This window comes from Meriones unguiculatus, chromosome 3, assembly GCF_030254825.1.
Source record: "Meriones unguiculatus strain TT.TT164.6M chromosome 3, Bangor_MerUng_6.1, whole genome shotgun sequence".
NCBI lineage: Eukaryota > Metazoa > Chordata > Mammalia > Rodentia > Muridae > Meriones > Meriones unguiculatus.
In genome coordinates this window covers 27,712,319-27,736,637 of record NC_083351.1, presented here as the reverse complement: position 1 = coordinate 27,736,637, position 24,319 = coordinate 27,712,319, and the positions used below count along the sequence as shown (strand labels likewise).

Here is a 24,319-nt window from a genome sequence, read left to right as displayed (position 1 = left end):
TAGTACACTTCACTTTATATTAAACCTTGACTGTACTGTATTTTGTCAGACAACACCACAAAGTTCAGCTTCAACAAAATACAGCTCCCAGAAAAATCCCCACAAGTAACACATAGCTCTATCCTGGTATAGTCAAGACTTCAATTTGAAGAAAATCCAAGAGGAGTGAGGACAGGGACAGATGAAGGATATTATGAGGACACTCGGCTTTGAAATTTATTGATAATGGTGGGGATTAGAAATCAAGGGACAGAGAGAAGAAAGGCAACAAGACAGAGAGGGAAGGTATCAAGTCAACACTAAAGGGCCTTTACTCAAATCAAATACATTCAAGCTATTTTTTAAAGGTTTGTTTTTATTTTTGTGTTTGTGGTTACTGATGATGGCTGTAGTTACTTTTTGGTGGTACTGTATTTTCCATTTGAATCCTTTTTTGGTGGTTTTGTTCTCTTTCTTTTCTTGTTTATCTCCAAATGGAGGCTGTTAGTCCAAAAGTTTCCTTAAATTTTTTATCTATGATACCAGGCACGGTGGCACACACCTATAGACCAAGCACTCGGGGAGGCAGAGGTAGGTGGATCTCTGTGAGTTTGAGGCCAGCCTGGTCTATAAAGTGAGTCCAGGACAGCCAAGGCTACACAGAGAAATCCTATCTTGGAAAAAGAAAATCTATGTGTCTATGACAAGGTTTACTATATAGCTCAGGCTAGCCTGAAATTCATGACCCTCCTGTCTTAGCCTACTGAGTATGTGTATATCACTATGCCTGGCTATCTCCCTTTTTCTTTTTTCTTTTTTGTTTTTTCGAGACAGGGTTTATCTGTGTAGCCTTGGCTGTCCTGAAATTCACTCTGTAGACCAGGCTGGCCTCAAACTCAGAGATCTACCTATTTCTGCCTCCCAAGTGCTGGGATTTAAAGGCATGAGTCATCACCACCTGACTCCCTTTCTTTAAATGCCCTTACTGGGCAATTTAATCTATCACTTTAATTATTAACTCTGATAAATGGTTCTCAACTTAAATCTTTCTTCTAAGATCAAATCCACACATCCAACTGCTTTCTTGCTGTCTATCTATATACGAACTAGGTACAGGTAACTTGAACCTAATGGTTTCAATGAAAGAGCACCTCACTTTCCCATCTCTTCAAATTCATTCCTTCCTAAACCAAACCCTAACATTTGTTCCTGAAAAAAACAACTTACTACTGTCCAGTTTGTACTTAGCTGTATAAACCAGAATCCACATAATTTGGGATAAATGACACACTTTGAACAAAATCCATGAACAGGTCTTAATTCTACTTCCAAAGTATTTCTTGATTCTATCCAATTGTCTCCAAATCCCTTTGTCTGGGTTTATAATTATATATTTACAAGAGCCATTTTTGTGCTTCATGTTTGCCTCCCACATGCTACTGTAAGGCCTACAAGGGCAGGCACCATGCCAGTTCTATTCACTGCAAGAGGCTAGGATCTGGCACAAAGCTGATACTCAGTAATTATTTATTTCTTGAATGAATGACTCCTTGTATAGAAATTGCTTAAGGGAAAGCAAACAAACTCATGACAGATCTGCCTATCAGCTGGACATTCACACACTGAATTGGTGTTGTGATGCTCCCTAATTTTTGCTTAAAAAGACTTCTTTGGCCAATTTTAATTTTACGGAAACCCTACTTTGTATGAAAGGCTGCTGTCTCTTCCTCTGAACTTTTGACTGTAAATGAGATTGAGGAAACCTATGGGTAGGGTTTGTTTTAGTAACTGGGGCCCGCTCTCGGTAGCTTGAGATCACAATACAGAAATAACAAATCAACTGACATTTTGCTTCTTCTAACCAAGCTCTTGTTAGTGCCTATTATGAAGTTTATATATTAAAAAAGAACAGAAAGTTTGTATTTTTAGCCACGTGCCTTTGTACATACATAAACACCAAGCTCTGAAGCATTTCACTCTAAATCAAATTCCAGGTTATGATCGCTTGTTGAGTTCTAAGTATCTCCGCATAGAAACAGTAAGTTCCTTTGCCTCTAAACCTCCCTAAAAGCTAGGGATGAGGATTCACACCCATGTCAGAACTTAAGAAGCCGAGGCAGGAGGATTGCTCTAAGCCTGAGGCCCGAATGGACTTCCATAGTAAATGCCATGCTAGCCAGGATGGCACCCTGTCTCGAGACCCAAATATAAAAAACAAATACCTCTCTAAAAATGTGAAAACTGGAATTTATACAACCTTGAAAAAATACTTTTTCACTTCCTGCAGTGTGCAGATGGACCAAGGACTGTGTATACCAGGCAAATATTCTACCAATCAGGCATGTCTCGCTCTGAAAAACTTCTTTAAAAATCCAACTAATAATCCAAATAATAATAATATTATTTCAGTAGTGTCTCTCCCTCTCTCCTCCCCATCTTCACTTATAGCTCAGGCTACACCATATTATGTAGCCCAGGCTAGCCCTAAATATCTTCCAGTTCACCCTAGTGACCCAAATGCTCAAATTGTAGCCATACATTATCACTCCTGGATTCGATAAATATAGTCAAAATAGCAGGGTGTAGTGGTGCATACCTTTAATCCCAGAACTTTAATCTCAAAAGGCAGAGGCAGAGAGCTCTCTGTGATTAGCCTGGTCTAAATAGTAAATTTTAGGCTAACCAGGATAACACAGTGACACTCTGCCTCAAGTAACTCCACTTGAAAGAATGACAACTTTGAGGGGAGGGGAGGATGGGATGGTACCATTTCCTTCGCCTGTCATTTTATCAGGCAATACTTTATAAAATGAGGATCTCCTAGACCTGGAGGGATCCTTGGAGATCACATATCCCAGAGACCAGTACTGGGGATTTCTCTGAATCTCTACTCGATCAAATTGGCTCTTTATACATTTAATCCTTTTTCACTGATTGCTGCTGTGGGCTACATACCAGAAGTATTTCATATTTGAAGAGTGCAAGCACAAGGAATTGTTCTGTCACTGACCTACTGTTCTAACTTGAGAGGTGACTGCAATTTCAATTATCAATCCCACATTCTATAAAACCCAAAACCAAGACCCATCAACCCAAAAGGTAACAAATTCTAACTTGACAGAAAGCTACATTATGATATAACTGTTGAGGCCAAAAGGAAACTACCATCACTCAGCTAAGCAGGAGGGTTTGTAGCAAAGCTGGTAGCTTAGGGACATAATCAAAATTATTTGTTTTGTGTCTAATTGGTATTCTAACAGGTTCAGGTTGTTATGGAAGGTTTTGCAGTGAGGTAGATAAGAGAACAAACCTTATGTAGTACCCACTGATACTACATAAAGTTGATATTCACTGTTCATTAATTGTGAGTGGCTCCTGTGAGGAAGGTACTGTTCTGGGACCTGGGAATGGGTTAAACCCAAACAACCGCCTCACTCAGTTACTTAAAGCAGATGGGCTTTAGAAAGTGGAACGCTTCTGCAATTATTTATTTCCACATTCTGTTGTATAAGAATTTTAGAGCCTGGGTGTACTCAGTCAAGCCTGCAATCCTAACACTTAGGAGGCTGAAGCAGGAGGATTTAGAATCAGCCTGGACTACACAGTGAGACTTTGTAGCAAAACCAAACAAAACACATACCACAAAGATAAAAGACCCAGGAGGATAGCCTAGCACATGCTCCCTTTCATAGACTCAGAAACAAAAGTCTGCAAGAGGAAAGTGACTTAAAGAGCAATTTTACATATGACTATAATTGCTGTACTGAGTTTTCCCTAAGTATGCTATGCCTCTGGCTTTAAGAAACATACATTTGGCCATGGGGGGAAGGGGGTGGCAGTGCACACTTTTTAATCCCAGCACTTGAGAGGTAAAGGACAGCCTGATCTACAGAGTAAGAGCCAGGACAGCCAGAACTACACAGTGAAACACTGTCTTGAAAAAAACCAAAACCCAAACCAACCAAACCAACCAAACAAAAAAACCCACCCAAAGCACACCAAACCAAACCAAACCAAACCAAAAATACCACACACAACACCACTTGTATTTTTACATTGCTTTCACCTGCTTCCACTATTTCTGCAAATCTATTTACAGGATGAAGGGAGAAGATGGTCAATGACAGAAATCTCATATGTGATACTGTAAAAGCACTGTTTGTTTCTTCTTACAATCCTCTCTTGGGGTTCTGCCTTACAAAGTAGGGAATCTAAGAGAAGACTCAGATCACCTAATCTCCTAGAGTGGTCTGAAGTACGCAGGTTTCACTCAGCTCAGTGTAACTCAGCTTAACTGTATGTCACTAATAAACATGAACTCTCTTGATTTTCGGAAACAGCCTGGCTATATTTTCTCAAAAGGGGAATCACACTTTCCTGCTAATACTCTTTTTTAAAAAGTAAGCCAATGACTGTTTACAAATGTGTTACTTTGACCTCCAATATATGTAAGTAAAAAAATGAATAACATTTTATACCAGAGAAAATTAAGATACATTTTCCCTCTAAATGCAATAGAAAAATCTAGAAATTGCAAGCCCAGGGGCACAGAACCAACAAAAGAAAGGAGTACCTATGTCATTACTCATTATCACCAAGTGCAATTCTCACTTTACTCTCGAGGCCTTTCCTGCCAATGAAATGAGCAGCAATTACCTCATGTGAATTTAATCCATCAGTTGCAGCCAGAGGCACTTTCCCATGTAGCACTGTGCCAGGCACCTCTTTTACTCCAAATGCTGAAGAATCAAGGCCTTCCTTGATCCATATTCCAGGGGAGGAAGCCTCCTCAAGAACAGGAGTTTCTTCTGCAATGGGCACTGAATCAGTGTGGGCAGTTCCTTCTAGAAAGGGTCCACCAGGAGAGAAAATTTCCTCCACAGCAGGCACTGCAGTAGCTGGAACGGCAGACCATTCTGGGATGTACATAGTAACCACCTGAGTATCAGGCTTCTCTGGGGTGGGTTCAAGAGCTGGGGCAGCTGACTCCTCTGGTGTGGGCCCTGCAGGAGGCGTGGTGCTAGACTCCTCTGCAGTAAACACTATAACTGTCTGAGTATCAGGCTCCTCTGAGCTGGGCCCTGCAGGAGTTGGTGTGGCACCTTCCTCTGGGAGGAACACCGCAGCAGCTTGAGTGTCAGGCTCCTCTGAGGTAACATCCTCATCTGTGATAGGCACTGCACCAGCTGGAGTGTCAGCTTGTTTTGGGGCTGAAACTGCAGCAGCCATAACATCCTCGTCTAAGACAACCACTGAAGCAACTGGGATATCCTCCTCTGGAAAGGACACTGTTGGAGTAGCTACAACAGTGCCCTCTGAGGCACAGGCTTTGGCAGCAGGCCCCTCCAGGGCAGGCACTGCCACAGCTGGGATATCCTCTCCTGGCTTGGGTACTACAGCATCCGGGACATCTTCTACCATCGGTACTTTAGCAGCTGGGGCAGGCTGCTGTTGGCTGGCTAGCCATTCCTCTAAACCTGGTACAGTGTTATTGGCTTTGGTGATTTGTTCCTCTGGAAAGATATTCAGGGTTGAATCTAACTCTCTCATTCCTGTCTCCCCTTCCTGTGATGAAACCATATTCAGCTCAGGTTCTCCATCATTCCCAGTTTCTGCTCCTGCTCTATTGTGTCTCAGTCCTCCAGCCAACAGGTGCAGACTCAGAACCACTGCCTCTGGAGACCTCTGGAAGTCTCCAAGAAAATGAGCTGGAACTCCATTCCCTAAAAGCTTCGTGTGACAATCCAGCTCTTTTGTTTTAGCATCCTCACCACAAACCTTCTCTGTGGGCAATTCACAAGGGTCTACATTTCCCAGTGATGTCAGATTGTTATCTTCTTGGCTAATTATAGGTCCTTTTCCACTTTCTAACTGAATTTCATCTGTTAATAAATTTGAATCAGATGATAACACCTCTACTTCAGGTCCTGAGGTAACATCTTGTTCAGAATTAAAAGCAAAATTGAGAGGGATCCTTTCCATATAAACCTCTACATTCCCCTTAGTCTGACTGCAGCCTACCTGGGACAAATTGCCATTTTCTTTGGCTTGCTCAGAAGCAATAAAGACTGGTAGTTTTTCTTCACAAGAAGCTCTGGGATTAGAGTTCAACAATCCCCCTGTGTCCGGCTCTCCAAGTGGCTCTAGATCAGCCAGAAACGTAAATTCCCCACCAATCTTGGGGCTAAAAGGCACTTTTTCACACTCCTTGCTAACAGTGGAGGTGTCCCTCCTGTTATCAAGGGGAACACTAAGTTCAACAGCTTTAGGCACCTGAGGAGAGTCCAGGGCATTACAATATTCACCATCTAATCCAGTGTCAGGGTCCTGTATCCTCACACTTACAAGACCCACATGCTGTTCCTGTTCTAAGGCTGCTCCTGGAAAATGAATTAAAAGTGAATCTTCTGCATCCTGGGATGGGGCCAGCCCTTCAGAAGAGGCCTGACTCAGCAGCTCAGCTGAAGAAGTTACTCCTTCTTCACATAAACATTCCTTCTCAAGTTCCAGAAACATTTGCACAGAATCTGTGTCAGAGAGCTGCTCTGCTTCATCAGGGCACTGGAACCCCGAAGTCAGACCCTCTAGCCCCTGAGTTCTGTTTTTCATCTCACTGATAACACCTTCACCTGTGGGCACAAAGGTGGATTCAGGGGGTGTACCCTTGGGAATAGAAGCAGGCTGATCCCTAGTTGGCTGCAGGTCAACAGAGCAGCACATCTCATCAAGAGCTAGGTGGTCAGAAGTTCCCAAGACAGATGACCAATCAGATCCATCCTCTACCACTGCTACTGTGTTTGCTTGTTCTCTTTCTTCAAAAATATCTGCCAAGCTCATCTTCTCATTTACAACTAGAAGACTCTCTCTTCTCTCCGACAATTTCTCTTCCTCCCACTCCTCCTCTGCCTCCATCATGATCCATCGCTCATCCTCCTCAAATTTTAACTCAGACTCTGTTTTTTCTCTCAGGCTAGGCGTTATAAGCATATGTAATTCTGGATCCAACAGCTCTTCACTCAGGCAAGGAGAGAGAGGTGGAAGTTCCACAGTGCAGGCAGTATCCCCAAGGGGGTGCTGCTTCTCACTGAGGCCTCCCTTACAAGAACTTTTCGTGGCCCTAGGCCAGGTTGCACTTGAGAATCTGTGCTCCTGCATTTCATCTGTGTTACCACTTGCTGCTGCAGCTTCTGACTCTAGAGGCTGGAATTCATGGGGAGAGCTCTCACTGTGCTGTTGGAATCTGAAGTCTTGGCAGTCGCGCAGGTTTTTTACATCTTGCACTTCTGGAATATCTACAGATTTGGACATGTGCTCCAAAGTAATGGACTCAGACTGAGGTTCCCTGTGTTCAAAGTGACTAGAACTTTCTGTTAATGCAGAACTGGATTCCTTTTTTTCTTGCAAGGAAGGATTTGAAGCACCGGCTTCTGAGACTTCACTGAGAGAAGCCTCCATCCTTTCTGCAAATTCTGGGAAATTGGGTGGCATGAAGGACTTCCATGATCTCCTGTTAACATTATCTTTGCGCTCTGTGTTTGGCCGACGTCTGGGTGGCACAGGTACTGACTTCTGCACGTCACTGCTTAGTTTTAACGCATCAAATATTATCCTCTCATCCAGCTTCTTGCCTTCTGGCACTCTAGATTCAAAAACATTAGATGATGCTCCTAATGTACCATTGCTAGATATGGTACTTCCTTCCATCTTCTCCATGGTGCTTTTTGATGTTTGATTAAGTTTTGACCCCTGGTCAATCTGTTCATTTATCCTCATTGTATCATATATAGACCGCTGTGGAACATAGCAATCTTCTATATAGCCATCCTCATCTTCCCCTTTACCCAGGCAGGTGGGGTTCCGCCTTAAACAGTCTGGCCTGCTAAGTGGCTTACCCATACTTTTTCAGAAATGATGAACCATCAATCTTTCAGAAGTTTTTTTTTCCCCCACAGGTTCTCCCAAAACACATTCTACATGAGTTGTAAATCCTCTTACATGTTTATACTCTAAACCACCAATTGCATCTGCCTTCCAGAAAGATCTGGAAGTTCCAAGTTGAAACCATTTTGGGAGAAACTCTAAGACAAACAGGTTTTTTCTCACAGGCTAGCAGCCTCATAATTGCAGACAGATAAATGGTATTATTTAATCAACAAGCATAAAATAATTACTTGTATGGCTTCTGGTTTTACTTCTCTATATAGCACTGCCCTTTCAAATTCAGTCAGCAAAAAATCATTTGACATTGGCAAGTCTTATTCATTATCTAGTTTCACTCAATTCTCACCGAAACTGAGTTGGAAACAGAAAATTTATACCAATTATGTCCTTTAATGACAATGGCACACCCTCTCTCGACTTCAAGTATGGTCCAAGCTCCTAAGAATTCCTTTCATTTTATCCTGTGTTCAGCCCTGAAGAGTCCAGCTGGTCTGAATTAGCCATTCGTCCTCTCTGGTTGGGGTGTTTGCATTTGAACAGGGCTGGTCAGCGGATATTCCTGCAACTTTAAACACAGGAAGTCCTTCATTCGGGGCCAGCTTGGGGCTTCCTGTCTCCAAAACATCATGGCATTGTTGTGGCTTCCAAGCCAACACCATACCGTGGCCGCAAAACAAGGCAACTGGAGGCCCACGTTGGGCCTTTCAGAAGGCGGGCAGGCTGCGGCAGCGGCCAAGGGGCTGTCGGAAGGACTCACTCAGCACCGCCCGCAAACCCGCGCCATGCTTCGCGCCCGGAGGGACAGGTCGCCTCACCGCAGCCTTGCAGGTGGCTCCCGGCAGCACCGGCCTTGGGTCTCGTGCTCAGGAAGTTAGTTTGTCCCTCCGGCAGCAGAAAGTCCCGTGTCCTGTGGGCGCCGCCTCCTCGGCCGCCGCAGGTCCCCGGCCCCTAGTCGCCCCGTTGTGGGCTGCATGACAAGCAGTCGCCTCTTTTCTCCACCACGCCGCTGGCCCTGCGGCCGTCCTCCCCGCCCGCAGCTGTCACGGTCCCGGCATGCAAACTTCTGGCTGGGAACAAAAGGCTCCGCTCCGGCCGCACGAGGGGGGCGAGCCCGCCTCTCTCACGCCGCCCGGCCCGCTCACCCGCCGCTGGCTGGAACTGCTCGGGTGGCGGGCGGCTCTCCTCCCCCTTCCAGCGCCGCCACAGCCACTGCCCCGCCCGGGCAGCCCCCTAGGAAGCCCGGGAGCGCGCGGCGCAGACAGCCAGGGAGAGGACGGGGGCGGGGCCAACAGGGAGCCCCGTCGGGAGGGGAGGGGAGGGGGCGGAGGCAAGGATTGGAGGCCGAGGCGCCGAGGGAGGGGCTTTCCGGGGTTGGGAAGAGGGACCCTAGCACATCCCGCACCCCCTTAGCTCGCTCCCTCCACACCCGCGGGCGGAGTAGAGCCCTCGCCTGCGAGGGTGAGTGGAGAGAAGCCGTCCTGGACACGCCGGGCAAATCCCTTGACAAAGGAAAGCCCCGCCCTCCTAGCGCTGGCCCGGCCCCTCCGCCCCCGCTTCTTCCCAACCCGCCGGATCCGAGCCCAGCCCAAGGGCGAACCCAGAAGGGGCGCCCCCGCCTCCCCCACTGCCAGCCGGTTGTGGCTAGGGCCACTCTGGGCCCCAGCTGCCGGTAGAGACGCAGGGGCTGGGGTGGGCGGTCTACACTACCCCAGACTCCAGATTTGCCACGAACGGTGTCCCTGTATTTTCCAATGTCACCTCTGGCGCTGACCAAAGAACAGACTAGCCTTAAACAGTCTTTTTCTTGGTATGCCGAGGAATTAAGTTAGACTCAGAAACCAAGTTATTGGATAAACTCTAGGCACAGTTTCCCTTCTCAGGTATGTCAGATCTTGGCCCATTACACCACCTAGACTTCTCTGCCCAGACATAAGCCGTTTTAATGACCGGAAAATGGTGAGCGGGAACGGGTAGTGGGGGGCACTAGCAAGAAAAGCCCATGTCCAACACCTGAATTGTTTTGTTTTGTTTTTTTTTTTTATGTCCGTGCACGACCAAGGAAACCTGAGCCTCCTTGAGGCTAAATGAAAAGCATGAGTCCATATTTCAAGTCTCAAAAAAGAAAATATTTAGAGAAACGTGTTACACAAACCTGCAACACCACTTTCTGGTTTCTAGGAAAGTTACCTGGTGACCCTGTAATTGTTAAATAAAGTACGAAGAGCAACTCAGAAGACTGCAGGTGTAATATTTGACTCCTTTTGTGATGGTCCCTCTGAGTTTATGAAGGTGAAAAAGAAAGTCAGTTAAAATGTCCAAATTCCTGTTGGCCCATGTGATCAATACAGATGGTAAAACTTATAAAAGTTATTTTCACACTCCACACAAACAGCAACTGAAACCAGCCGTTGGTGTGTGGAGATTCAGCAGTGAAACCTGGAGCTAAGCCTTAAACTTGTTTGAGGAGCCAGAAACTCCTTGGGAAAAAAAAAAAAAAAAAGAGGTAGAGGTTGAAGCCCATGATCAGATTACACAAGTAAAAGACAACTTTGCTTGGCAAAATGTTTTACACTTCATTTCTCACTCCAAAAGAAGCTGATCAATCCTACCCACACAAGTACAAAGACTCCATCTGGAAACGGAAGGGAGTACTGGAATGTTCTAGATTGTATTGTTTTATTCTAGATACCCTAGTCCTTAAATTTAAAACAAAGGAGCTATCTAGAATCCTGTGACCTCCTGGTCTAATAGTGCAAGATGCTAGAACACTATTCTATGAACACAGAGGGAAAAGAATCAAGAATACTTGATCCAGAGCAAGTTTCTGGGGATATGATCAACATTAAGCATCTGGGGAGCTGGGATGTGGGAGGAAGAAAATTTGTGCTGAATGTCTCCTTAAACTGGCACACCAAGATCCAAGGGCAGATTTCAAACCATCGGTTTTCTCAGTTATTCAAAGAATAAGGTGTCCCCTAAAAGAGTGACTTTCTTGATCTCAAAGGAGTGTGAGCAGAAATTCAAGCAGTCACTTGGTATAGCAATCTCAGGAAACATTCACAAATCTTGTAATTTATTCAGGATGAGCTTTACAGTCCTTTCTACCCTGACACACTGTGATCCTGAGAGCAGATCTGCTCATAGATCTGATAGTTCACAAGTCATGGAATCCAGTTTTAAGTGTGTTGTAATTATGCAATACAACTGGGAAACCCCAAAGAAGACAGGATTAATTTCACTACCAAGTCTTCCTGGCCAAATACATTCACCAAGTGTTCAGATATCATAACAGACTCTCTAGCATGCCAGGGCCCCTCTGGTTGAAGAATCTGAGGAATTCTGGCTCTGGACTTAAGGGTGGGTGGTTATTCTATTATAAAGAATGATCTCGATATGGAATCACAACCTTCACTGACATAAATTCCTTTCCTGTTTCCTCACCAAGTCAGGTGCCAATCAAGCCAGTGTTTTCCTAATTAACCCCTCCACACACTTATCCACTGTTTTACTCTTCTCATTAATGCTCAGATAAATAAGTGGATCAATCTAGCAAACTGAGGTTCAGATTCAAACTACTTATCACTTTTAGTCACACTCTATTTAATTAAAGTGTTAAAATACTACAGAGAAACTTCCTGAAAGTTTAAACAGAGCCTCTAGAAAAGATTCCATAAGGTGTGATGGCATGTGTCTTTAACCTCTGTCCTCTCATTCAGAAAGCAGAAGCAGGCATCTCTGTGAGTTTGAGACCATCCTGGTCTACAGTGAGGACCTGCCCCGCCCCCGCCCCAAACATATCTAATTGTCCACTTCTTCAAAAACAAAAACAAGTAAGAAGCCTCCGAGAGTTTTGTTCTTTTTATCATTGGTGTTTGTTTGGATAGAAGCAAGAAGATAAAGCACAAGGTCTCTTTTCCTTTAAGTATTATTTTTTATGCGTTCATGAGTTTCTTTTTAGCTTTGATATGTGGAGTTCTGCCAGGAACCATCGCAGTGGCTCAAGTAGCCAATTCCGTTCTCACCCTCCTGCTGCTCTGATAGCTGTAACAAAAAGGCACTCTGTACATCTCTCGTGCCCACTACGTTTTTTAAGGAAGAAACACAAGCACTCCAAAATACCTCCCCACCCTGAAACCACAAATGGATGTGTTCAAGCCACATTTCAAATTACCTTCCAGTTAGTTGATTATAGAGTTCAAAGAATTCCCTACACATTTTGAAATTCCAAAGAACAGAATTTGGTGTCAAATTTTCCTTCAGTGGACCTAGAAGAAAGAACAATGTTGACCCTTCTTACTCCTCCCTGCTGTTTTCCTAATTAAAGTGAGCTGGGTGGAGCCCTCTCATGTGTTCACACCAGCCCCTTCCAAGTTTTGGATCTAGCATTGCTTTTGTCTGCTGCCCAAGCACTGAACTGCCAGCCTCCAAGGACAACCCAGAGACCCCACAACTCAGCGAGTAAAATGCCTTTTCATCCACCTGATAGGGCGTGCTCCCTGTCTTTGTCTCTCTCTCTAGAGGATTCACTGAATAGAAGTGGATAGAGAGAACTGCTTGGATCTTGTGAATTTTAAACCTACAAAATGCCTTTCATCTTAGCATAATCATCTTAGCATATCTAGACTATACAAGCATTATTCATAGGCAAATGGAAACTCCACAGTATTAAGTCTGTGCCTGTTGGGCATCAGTAACTACCATGCCTTCTGTTTTTGTTATTATAAGGATAGCTACAGAGTGGTACAGAGGGTGTGAAATTTATCTTAAATGGGAAAGTTAGGGTTTTGAAGGTATTTGAGTTCTTGTGTATTCCTGAACTCATAAGAAAACTTTCCACATCTACAGGAACTCATGATCTTTGAAAACCCTTTGCTGCTTGTAGACAGCGTTTGTTTCTTTGTGGAGATTAATGAATGGCTCATTACTAAGACAGAGATGATAACAAAGGTAGGGAGGTTTTACAGTTTAGAAAAGACCTGGCAGAAATCAGGAGACAGGAGGGCAAGAGGAATCAGAGAAGGCTTCATGGAGGGTACATTTATTCATTAGGATGTTTATTATTTATTTAAGGCAGGTGTCATATAGTCCAGGCTTGTCTAGCTATGTAGCCAAGGATGGCCTTCAACTTGTAATCCTCTTGACTTCACTTCTTAAGACGCTGGACTTAAGTGTACACCCATTACCTTGTAAATATGGTGGTAGGGATGGAACCCAGAACCTTGTGCATGCCAGACAAGCATTTCATCAACTGAGCTACATCCCCAGCTCACAAAATTGGAATACACAGAAATGGTAAAAACAAGTTATTTCAAATGAGCTAGAAACAGGACATTTTCTTCTTGAGATAGGAGTTTGCAATGTTAACCCTAGGCTGCTTCTATCTATTGACAATTTTCCTGCCTCATCTCTAAGTGCTGGGATTATAGTATGCTCTACCATGCCCAGAAAATTTTAATCCAGCATGGTAGTGTGGAAAGAAAAAAAAAAAAGTTAGAATGGTAAGAAGTTCAAGCCCAGAATCCCAAGCCAAGGACAAGGAAGCATTACTATAAGATTTAGTTAGCTGTCAGTCAAGTGGGGTGGCTCATGGCTGAAAATCTAATATTTAAGAATTTGAGACAGGAGGATTAACATAATTTGACACTAGGATGGGCTACAGAATAAGACCTTGTCTAAAGAAAGAAAAAAATACTTATGACACAGTGCTCATTCCACTGACATCTATCTCTCTTTGTGTCACTTGAAAATATAAATCTTTAACTTTTGAACCTTGAGGTAGTAAATATACTTGTGTTTTAAAAAATGAAAAGAAAAGAAACAAAGTGAGTATAAATAAGGACAAATGAGGTAAACGACTGTGAAAAACTGGAGAGTCAGATTTGGACTTTCTAAGTGGGGAGGAGGTAGAGGCTAGAGAGAAAATAAAGATAATGCTATTCTATTACTCTGGGGTTACCAAGGGCATGGTAGAACTTACACAACATTAGGGGAAAAAGACATTTAGAGCACTCAAAGACAACTTATGTGGGGTTGTCTAGAATGGCCCCTCACAGACGAGATTCCACTTTGGGGTAGAAACACAGATTTAGAAGCCTTTTTTCCAGAGAAGAGTGTGGGACTAGCTATCTCAGCAGGGCTGAAAGTAGAGAAAAAAAGAGGACAGATGGTAGAACTAAAACGACATATTTAGGAGGTAGGAAGATAAACCTAGAAGAAAGCAGATCATACAGTAGAGATGGGGAGAGAACAATGTCAAGAAAATAAGGATGTGCCAGGCATGGTAGCATACACCTGTAATCTTAGAACCCATGAAGGTGAGTCATGAGAACAAAGGGTGTGAGGCCAGCCTCAAGCTCAGTGTTTGTGTGGGTGTGGGCATGCAGATATGCATGTAGAGATCAATGTCTTCCCCTATGTCATTCTATCTTATTTTTTTAAGGCAGGGTCTCACTCAGCCTGGAGTTTATCTGCTACGGTAGACTGTAAGGCCAATGAGTGGTAGGGACCTGCTAGTCTCTAAGTGTCCTCTTACCCCACCCCGTCTCTGGGTTAGAGTGCACACCACTGTGACTGGCTTCTCTGATGTGGGTTTAGGGATCTGAACTCAGGTTCTCAGGCTTGAGTGGCAGGGTCTTTACTGACTAAGCCATCTTTGCATTCCCTTATTTTTAAGAATGAAGAAAACAAATTAGAGAATGTTAGCAGATTAGCCAAGTAGGAAGTCAATGACTATTGTAGGGAAATAGTCTCAGCAGTGATGGGTGCTAAGTCAGACAGCAGAGGTTAACGATAAGGGGTGTGTAGGAGGAAGTATTTGCCATCCCTCAAGAGTCTCTTCTTTGGTTCCCATAGCACAGGATTACCATGTCTCCTTTCCAGGCAGTCTTCTTTTGTTTCTTTGGTCTCCCCAGCCCACCCTAGCCCACCCCTGTTATAGTCTTTAAAAAACACTATTCATTTTATTTTGTGTGTATGACTGTTTTGTCTCTATGTGTGCATGCCTGGTGCCTGTGGAAATCAGAAGAAGGCATCAGATCACCTAGAACTGATCATTAACATGAGCTGCCACATGGGTACTGGGAACTAAACCTGGGTCCTCTGCAAGATTAAGAAATGATCTTAAATGCTGAGACCTCTCTCTAGTCCCCTTGAGGTTATATATTGATTTTATTTTTTTTCAACAATGCTGAAGGTTGAAGCAGGACTTTACACATAACTAGGCTCATGTCCTACAACTGAGCTATACCCCTTGTCCAAAGTTATATTTTTTTATACATTTTATTTGTTAAATAAATGTTTATTGGACCAACTTTGTGCCCCAGACTATGCTATACTTGAGATATCTTGATGAGACATGGTCGGCCACCTACATCCTAGTAGCTGAGATGGACACTCATTTTCATCGTGTAAGGACTCTGAAGGAAGAACAAACAGTGCTGTAAAAACATGAGTCGGGGCCCTGACGTGGCTTGGAAGTTCAGGGGAAGCTTTGCTGAGAACATCATGATATGGGCTTTGCCTTGGGACTGAGTAGTCTTTCCTTTTGTAGTTTCAAGGTGGCACAACTATCACAAAGGTGCTTTTAGGAGTCAAATCGCTAAATAATCTTGTTGTAGGCATACCCTCTCAAATGTGAGAAAATAAGGTAGAACAAGTAATACAGAAATTTTTGTAAAACATTTTTTTTTAATTGCATCAAGGCAAGTGTGCTGTCACAGAGGTATATCTCTAGTCCCTACTCAAGTAGTTCTTATCATTGATCTCAAATGAACAAATAAACAATGTAGGTTTGAGGTTAAAGCACTGGACCAAGGGGCCTGCCAGATGACTCAGCGTATAAAGGTGCCTATCACCAAGGCTGATGACTTAAATACAATTTCTGGAACCTAGAAGGTGGAAGAAAATTCTCACAATTCTCACAGGTTGTCTCCCCTCACAAGAACCAGCCTAACCCTTCCTTTCTTCCTTCCTTCCCTTTACTCACCACCTCTCTCTATATAAAAAAGTAAAAAATAGGGCAGGAGAGATGGCTGAGTGGTTAAGAGCACCGACTGCTCTTCCAGAGATCCTGAGTTTGAGTCACAGCAACCACATGGTGACTCACAACCGTCTATAGTGAGATATGGCGCCCTCTTCTGGCATTCAGGAGTAATGCAGTCAGAACACTGTACATAATAAATCAATAAATACAATCTTTAAAAAAAGAAGGAAAAAAAAAGGAAAGAAATAGACCACAAATAGCTCATCCTTTGGGAATTAACTGTGAAATGAAAGATCCTAAGAGATTCACTCGAATGATACTCTGAATTCAAGTGTCTTCCTTTGGATCATATACGTACATGTTTGATCATATTAGAAACTTGTATTTACTGAAACCATGAATAAACATTTCTTGTAAAACATCTCAGTCTAGGTTGAGACTGCAGAGAAATGAATTATAGCTTTAAAAAAGCTGATTGTCTCTGGAACAAAGCTGATGTTTTTTTCCTTTGATGTTTTAATTAAAGACTGATTAATATTAAGACCTGTCTCTCCTAAAGATGCTGACTTAGTAGTTGCCACTCACTGTATGGCAATGGAAGAAGATAATGTGGTGGATGATGAAAGCTCAAGTTAATTAGGCCAAGGACGCTGAGATCATTAAAGCTGATCTGATGAGCAACTCAGAGGCTAGGGAAGTCACTGAGCTGGTAATATGTGTTCTGGTTAATTCTGGTTAATGATTTGAAAAAAAATATTGACTTACAGAGCACAAAAGCAAAAGTCAAAATGGCCTTAGAAAACTTGCTGGCTATGGGCTTTTACATAAGTGAATAAATTAATGAATATATACACACACACACACATATACATCTATCTATCTATCCATCTATCTATCCATCTATCTATCTATCCATCTATCTGTATGATATGTTAAAGTCTCATGGCTTACGTGTTCAACTCTATGGCTACAAACAATCCCTATTTATACATTCCCCATAAAAACTGCTCATGAAGCCCGTCTGTCCATCAGCTAGTTTTATTAGCATGATAAACTATTTTTTTTTTACTTTCATAATTGCATTTGTTTGTTTGTTTGTTGTTTTTGAGACAAGGTCTTACTATGCAACCTTGCCTGGCCTGGAACTTGTTACGTGAACCAACTTGCCTCAGAGTCACAGGATCTTTCTGCCTCTGCTGCTACCTAAAAGCTAGGATTAAAGGTATGTTCCAAAATGCCAATCCTCTAATCTGTATTTTTATTTTATTTATTTATTTTTGTTTTTCAAGACAGGGTTTCTTTGTATGGCCTTGGCTGTCCTGGACTCGCTTTGTAGACCAGGTTGCCCTCCAACTCATAGTGATCCGTTTACCTCTATCTCCCTGAGCTAAGATTACAAGCGTGCGCCGCCAATACACCAGGTCTTTTTTTTTTTTTAAGAAAAAGTGCTAATAAAAACCTAACACTTGGCCTTATGCCAAATCTAGAAAATGATCATTTCTAGACAAAAAAAAAAATGCAAAGCTGTTTGGTCTTGTTTTGAATTTTAATATAGCCCAGACACACCTTGAACTCAGCTACCTATGATGCCCCTAAACTTCTGATCATCTTGCCTCCATCTCCCAAATGTTAAGATGACAAGTATGTATGACCAGGCCCAGTTTAGGCAGTGCTAGGGTTGAACATACGGCTTCCTGCATGCTGGGAAAGCAACTAAAGAAAACTCCCAGCTACTGAACTACTCTTTTCTTAGTAAAGAGGCTTTACAACAGTCTGCTTGTCAGTGGCTCGAGCCTATAATTCCAGTCTCCAGAAGATAAAGGATTGCTGTGAGTTCAAGGTCAGCCTGGGCTATACACAACCTCTTTGAAAACAAACAAACAAACAAATAAAAACAGAGGTGGGTGATGGAAGATGGCTCAAGTACATGATCTGAGTTATGAATCGACCCCCAAGAGTTGCAAGTTGTCCTCTGACCTTCACAAGAGCACTGTGGCACCTGTGTATCAGTAGCCACATTAAAAAAACAGAATTTAAAGGGAGGAGAAGGCAGTGGTGGTGGCTGCAGGTGTGGTAGTATGCACATTTCTTTCTAGTACTAGTGAGGTAGAGACAGGCAGATCTCAGTTGAAATGCAGCCTGCTTTACTTACTGAATTTCTGGACAGCCGGTATTATTTAGCATGACCTGTTCCAAAAGATTTTATAATATTCTAATATGTATTTCTGGATAAACTTCTTTTTCCCTTTAGGTTCTCTCTCTCTCTCTTGAGATAAGCTCTCTCTCTATAGTCCTGGCTGTCTTGGAGCTCTCTATGTAAGCCAGGCATGGCCTTGAACTCTCAGAGAGTCTACCTGCTTCTACCTTCCAAGTGCTGGGATTAAGGCCTGTACTACTATGTCCAGAAAAAAAAAATTAAAAGGATATTTATTTATTGAACATTAGCCTAATGTTTTTTTTTCTATAAAACTTCATTTAATTCTCATCAAGCCTCCAAAGGAATGTTTTGTTTTTCACATTTTATTGCCAAAATAATTTTCTCCAAGGTGTAAATGCTATCAGTTAAAGTTAAAGTTGTATATTTCTGACTTGAATTTGGATTCTGCTCCCTCACACTCCCCACTATAAATGGCTAAATAACTATGAAGACTCTCATTAGCTGGCAACTAATTATACAAGTGATAATGACTGTTAAGTAATTGGTAACTACACAGAACTTTGATAATTTGGTTTTCTTTCTTTTTTTTGTATTAAAAGATTTATTTATTTATTATTATTATTTATATAGTATTCTGCTTGCATGTGGGCCTGCAGGCCAGAAGCGGGTAACAGATCACATTACAGATGGTTATGAGCCACCATGTGGTTGCTGGGAATTGAGCTCAGGACCTTTGGGAAAACATCCAGTGCTCTGAGCCATCTCTCTACCCCAAGAATCTGGCTTTCTTGAAGTGTATATGGAATAGCAAGAATTTTCTTCCTTTTGCTGTTTTGATAATACTGAAATGAGATCATATGTTCTTAACACGTGCTAACCAGTAAAGAAGAAAGGAAACCAGACTAAGACTATAAGCATCTGCCTCAAATCTTGCAGAGTAGACAGCATTTTGGTTTGTATGCTTTGAGTCATAGTCTTACATGTAGCCCAGGCTGGTCACAAACTCACAGTTCTCTTTTCTCAGCATCCTGAATGCAGGAATTACAGGTGTGTGCCACCAGGCCCAGGTACCATTTTGAATCTTAGAGCTCATGTGGCTTATGAGAAATAAAGAACATCTGCCTAATCAGTTAAATGCTTATCTATCTTCAAATGAGAGGCATAGCTTTGTTGAAAAAAAGGATGAAAAAAAAAAAAAAGAATCACAAAGTACCCAAATTTGGTAGTCTTTAATAATAACATGCAACCATGTGAGTTAGAGTGAGCTAAGTGATTTAAATGATCAGGAGGAGTATGCTGGAGGGATCAGGAATGCTTTGTAACACAAGGGGACCCAAGTTATGCCTAGAAATACAGTAGTTCAAATGTATTAGGTATGGCTGGGATAAATAGCTGGATTGCAGGACTCTGTCAGAACCAGGACTGGAAAAACAGTGGCAATCAAGCATTTAGAGGAAGACTGAAGACTGGGGCAAAGAAATAGATCAGTTCTGAAGGATGCCATCACTTAATTCATCAGGTAGGATAGCTCATGCATTGATTTGGGAGAAGAATAAGCACTTCCAAGACAAGGGTAACAATCAGGAAATCCACCTGGAAAACCCATGGTTTAGGAGGCTGCAGAATTAATATCTGTCTCCCTTTTCTGTGGGAACCATGTGCGTACACACTGACTGTCCAAATGCACCAGCTCTCTCTCTTCCTAACAGGGAATCCTTTGTCTGATAAAATGACACTGCGATCAGCATTCCCATCTGGTGCAGGGGCTGATGCCATTCCACAACACACCCTACAGGAAGTAGCTTGATACACAGTTGATTGATGTCCACAGCAGGAGCCTTGTGGCAGGGTGGGGTGGGGACTGGTAAAGCACAGGGAATTCTTTAGCCACTGAGTCAAGTAAGTCCACAAAGTTCCTGACTGTAGAAGTCATTCCAGGAAGCAACCCTTTTTCTTACTATTTTTTCAAAATGGTGAGGGGAGCCACAGAAGCTTTTCTACATAGTGTTCCAAAACTATTTCCTTTGTTAACTCCTAGGTATTATAGAATCTGAAGGAAGGTCAAACAAATAAACAAACAAACAAACAAATAAACAAAATACCCAAACCATATCTTTCTAAAAGTGGATTGAGTAACTTTCATTGTAAGGGAGTATGTGTTTTGGTACGTTCACAGCAATCATTAGCAGTCTCCTAGCTAGTAAGGACAGAGAGAGGCATACAGACACCTGTGAGTTTGCTGCCAGCCAGGGCTACATAGTGGGATCCTATCGGAAGGAAGGAAGGAAGGAAGGAAGGAAGGAAGGAAGGAAGGAAGGAAGGAAGGAAGGAAGGAAGGAAGGAAGGAAGGAAGGAAGGAAGGAAGGAAGGAAGGAGTGTGCCTTTTGGACACTGCTAAATGTCTCCCAAGGAGCAAAAGTGCTTCAAGTAAGAAGTATAGTATAAACTTCATACCAAACACACCTTTTAAGTTCCACTCAAAAGTTTATTTGATAAGTTGCTTGAGCAAGTTAACTAAAAAGTTTTTAAATTATGTGTATAAGTCTGTGTGTTCCTGTGTGGGTTTTCATACATAAGCACAGAGCTCTCAGAAGCCAGAGGAGCTCCTGGATCTGGAGTTGGTTCCAGGTTTGTGAGCAGTGGATGCTGGGAACTGAGCTTCTGTCCTCTGAAGGACAGAACTGTTTAACCACTGAGTCTCTCCCCAGCTCCACCGAGCAAGTTTCTTTTTTCTCTTAAACTCTAGTCCTCCCTTACCCCTAGAGGGTTGTTTTGTGTACCCCTGGCTGTCTTAAAACTCACTCTGTAGATCAGGCTGGCCTCAAACTCACAGAGATCCCTGCCTCTGCCTCCCAAGTGCTGGGATTAAGGTTAGTGACACTATGCCCAGTTAAGAAACACTATTCTTATGGTCAGGTACAGCACTGATGGCAGGAAAATCTTGTGAGAGCCTCAGGAGTGTGTCCCATTAATCTCGTACAGTCTTTGAAAAGGACTGATTGTGTCAAAGTCTTAAGGAAGATAAAAGGAAACATATTCTTGCTGTAGTTAGGTTTTTCTGGTTACGATAGTTGAGTCATGGGAAATATCCACTTGGCAGGAGGCAATCCTTTCGGGGAGTGATGCCTTTGGGCAGTGACTGGATTGCCTGTGGGACTTTTTCTTGGCAAAGAAGCCAACTGCAGCAACTGCCAGGTCAGAACTGCTCCATGTCCCCCACAGGCGCATGGCTTACTGCACATGCACTGGTCATCTAGCTTCAGGTCTTCCCATGTCTTCCAGCTGGCCTTGAACTCCTTTGCTCCAAGGAACCTAGCCTCAACCTCCTCAGCAGCCAGGACTATAGGTGCACACCACTGCATCTGGCTCTAGCCTAAGTTGTTTTTTTTTTTTTTAAAGATTTATTTATTTTATGTATATGAGTGTTCTATCTGCATTTACATCTGCCAGAAGAAGGAATCAGTTTACATTATAGATGGTTGTGAGCCACCATGTGGTCACTGGGAACTGAACTTATGACCTTTAAGAAGACAGTGCTCTTAACCACTGAGCCATCTCTCCAGCCCTAGCCTAAGTTTTTACAGGTAAAGTTAAGGCTGAGACCACATGTTCTTATTCCTAGACCCAGCAATAAACTGTCTAGTTCTGCAAGTCTGTGATTATCTCCTTGAGCCATGTTCACTTAATCAAATATTCAACAATAAACAAATTTTTTTTTGCATAGGGTGCATTCTGTTTTTTTCTTTCTTTTTGTACAAAATTGTATGATGACTTGTAGTTGGGAATGCTAGGAGCTGATATTGTATATAAAGAATTTCCATAAGCTCAAACCAATATGCTCAATCCTTTTCTTTGGATGAGAATAAATTCGTTTGTTGTCTAAAAAAATCTTTTTGCTATCAAAAGTGAGATCCATCAGCACTTCTTGATGGCATTCCATTCAACATATACACAAAGCTTCTTAGGGCAATGCAATGGTGAGAAGCCTCATATTGTGTCAAGTGATGTGTATACTGAAAATACTGAGTGGCAATACTTTTTGTTTGTATGTTTTTTGTTTTTGGAGACAAGGTTTCTCTATGTAGCTGTAGATGTCCTGGACTCATTTTATAGACCAGGCTGGCCTCGAACTCACAGAGATCATGTGCCTCTACCTCCTGAGTGCTAGGATCAAGGGCATGTACCACCATGCCTCGCTGGCAATACTTTTAAAAATGAATTTTATTAGAATATACTTTTTGGGATTATAATGTAATTAGATCATTTCCTCCCTCCAATCCTTTCCATGTTTTCCATGCTCTTTCAAATTCATGGCCTCTTTTTTGTTTTTTCTTTAGTTGTTACGTATATATAAATACAACCTGCTCAGTCTTTATAGTATTACTTGTATGTGTATTTTTAGGATTGACCATTTAGTAATGGATCACCATTAGGGAAGACTATTACTATCTCTCTCTCTGTATTCCTTAGTTACCTGTAGTTCTTTGTCTAGAAGGCAGTACTTTAAAAAGAGAACTAGAAAGGGGTTGAACATAATGCAAAAAGTTCCTTTGCCTCCTCCCATTCAGTTGGTAGTTGGGGTGGAGAGGATTATTACAGTGCATTGGAATTCTAAGGGATGAGGGGGTGGAGGGTGGTCACATAAGGGTTATAAATACCAGCAGCCAAACTTTGGGCTGGCTCTAGAGAACAACTGACATACTGTAATCTCCCCTTAAAGGTACAGGACAAGAAAGCTCCCTGAAGTATTTCCACAAAGGAAGTTCCTCTTCTCTTGGAAATGCATCATCAGCTAAGCACCTGTATCAACAACTGTTTGTATACAAGTCTCACATACCAGGGAAAGTGTCTAGGAGATTTTCAGCCAGATACAGATTATCACCAGAAAAACAGACTCCAGAGCTGCTCTACAGACAGGCTCACTTAGAGGCAGTGCTGCTAATACACACAGTCATAATCAGATCACCAGGAGACTGCCTGAATACAAAACTTAATCAGCTAGTGCCCATCCCAACTGTGGCAATGTTCTCCCAGAGCAGTTCTACAGAGGGCATCTCTGCCTTCCAAGGGACCTTTGGGAATATCAGGAAACATTGGTTCTTACAACTGGAAAGTTACTACTGCTAGTACGTACAGGTCAGAGATGCTGCTCAACACTTTCCAATTAGCAAGACAGGTTCCCACAATAAAAACAACTCAGGATAAAATGTTAATGAGCCAAATCGAGAAAGCCACTTTGGGGTATTTTCTTCCTTGGACTCTAGCTGCCATTGGAGCAGCACTGTAGTACCCTTGTTTGAAAAAAGAAAGAAAGAAAGAAAAACAAAACCAAACAAACTCAAACTAGGCCAAGGTTCAGCTATCACTAGACAAGGGAGGAGGCAAGAGGGTGGAGTATGCCTCCTGTAGGGTGCCTTAAAGAGGATATCTAAACCTCTAGCTACAAACGGGTTTTCCCTGGTTTGATTTCACTTCTCTCCCAAGGCAGGTAGATAATGCAGACCTCATTTGCTTTATCTGCTAGTGACTCATTCTCAGGCAGGTGTACTAACCTTGGATGGGTTGATAATGCCTTTGTGCTATGATGAAAGGAATGAATAAGTATCTGTGCAAATTTGGCAGTCTTTCAGCTGGGGCCTGGGCCCTATCATCGAAGGGTTTTCATTTGTATACACAAGAGGCTGCCTAAGCTTGTTTACCATGGGGTTGGGGGGAACCAAAGGATTGTTTGCTCTGGTTTGCTAGAAGGCTATGCAACTCTGTTAGGGAGAAGCTGCAAGTATCATTGACCATAAACTCTACCCAGTTTGAGTGAAGATGGTGGTTCTCCATCTGTGGGTCCCAACCTCCTTGGGACATGTATGTGTGTCAAAGGACCCTTTCACAGAGACCACATATCAGATATTTACATTACGATTCATAACAGCAGCAAAATTACAGTTATGAGGAAGCAAAAGAGAAATAATTTTGTGGTTGGGAGTCACCACAGCATGAGGAACTGTGTTAAAGGGTCACAGATTAGGAAGGGTGAGGACCACTGAGCTAGGAGAACAGTGCTAATGAGTCTGCTGCTGCACCTACACCCCACCAGCCAGCCTCTAAGACAAAGGAAAAGTCAAGGGCCTGGTGATACAATTCAGTAGATAGACTACTTGCCTAGCATGCACAAAGCCCTGCTGCCATCCCTAACGCCCCATAAAACTAGGCATGGAAGTCTGTGATCTCAGCACTTGAGGTAAAGGCAGGAGTCAAGCATGACT

The 24,319-nt window shown here is 42.7% G+C and overlaps 1 protein-coding gene across 29 annotated transcripts in view; it reads right to left on the bottom strand.

The window, feature by feature from the left end:
• The window catches only part of Macf1 (microtubule actin crosslinking factor 1), a 345,150-nt gene that overhangs the window by 52,302 nt on the left and 268,529 nt on the right, over nt 1-24,319 (bottom strand). The window contains exon 1 of one of the 29 annotated variants that reach the window (XM_060379636.1): nt 4,636-9,120. The exons of 27 other annotated variants lie outside the window; for them this stretch is intronic. In XM_060379636.1, coding sequence (XP_060235619.1) covers nt 4,636-7,875 — 3,240 coding nt within the window. In that variant the 5' untranslated portion in view covers nt 7,876-9,120. Of the gene's footprint in view, nt 1-4,635; nt 9,121-24,319 lie in introns of those variants that run through there. One more of the 29 variants, XM_060379630.1, reaches the window with a different exon arrangement.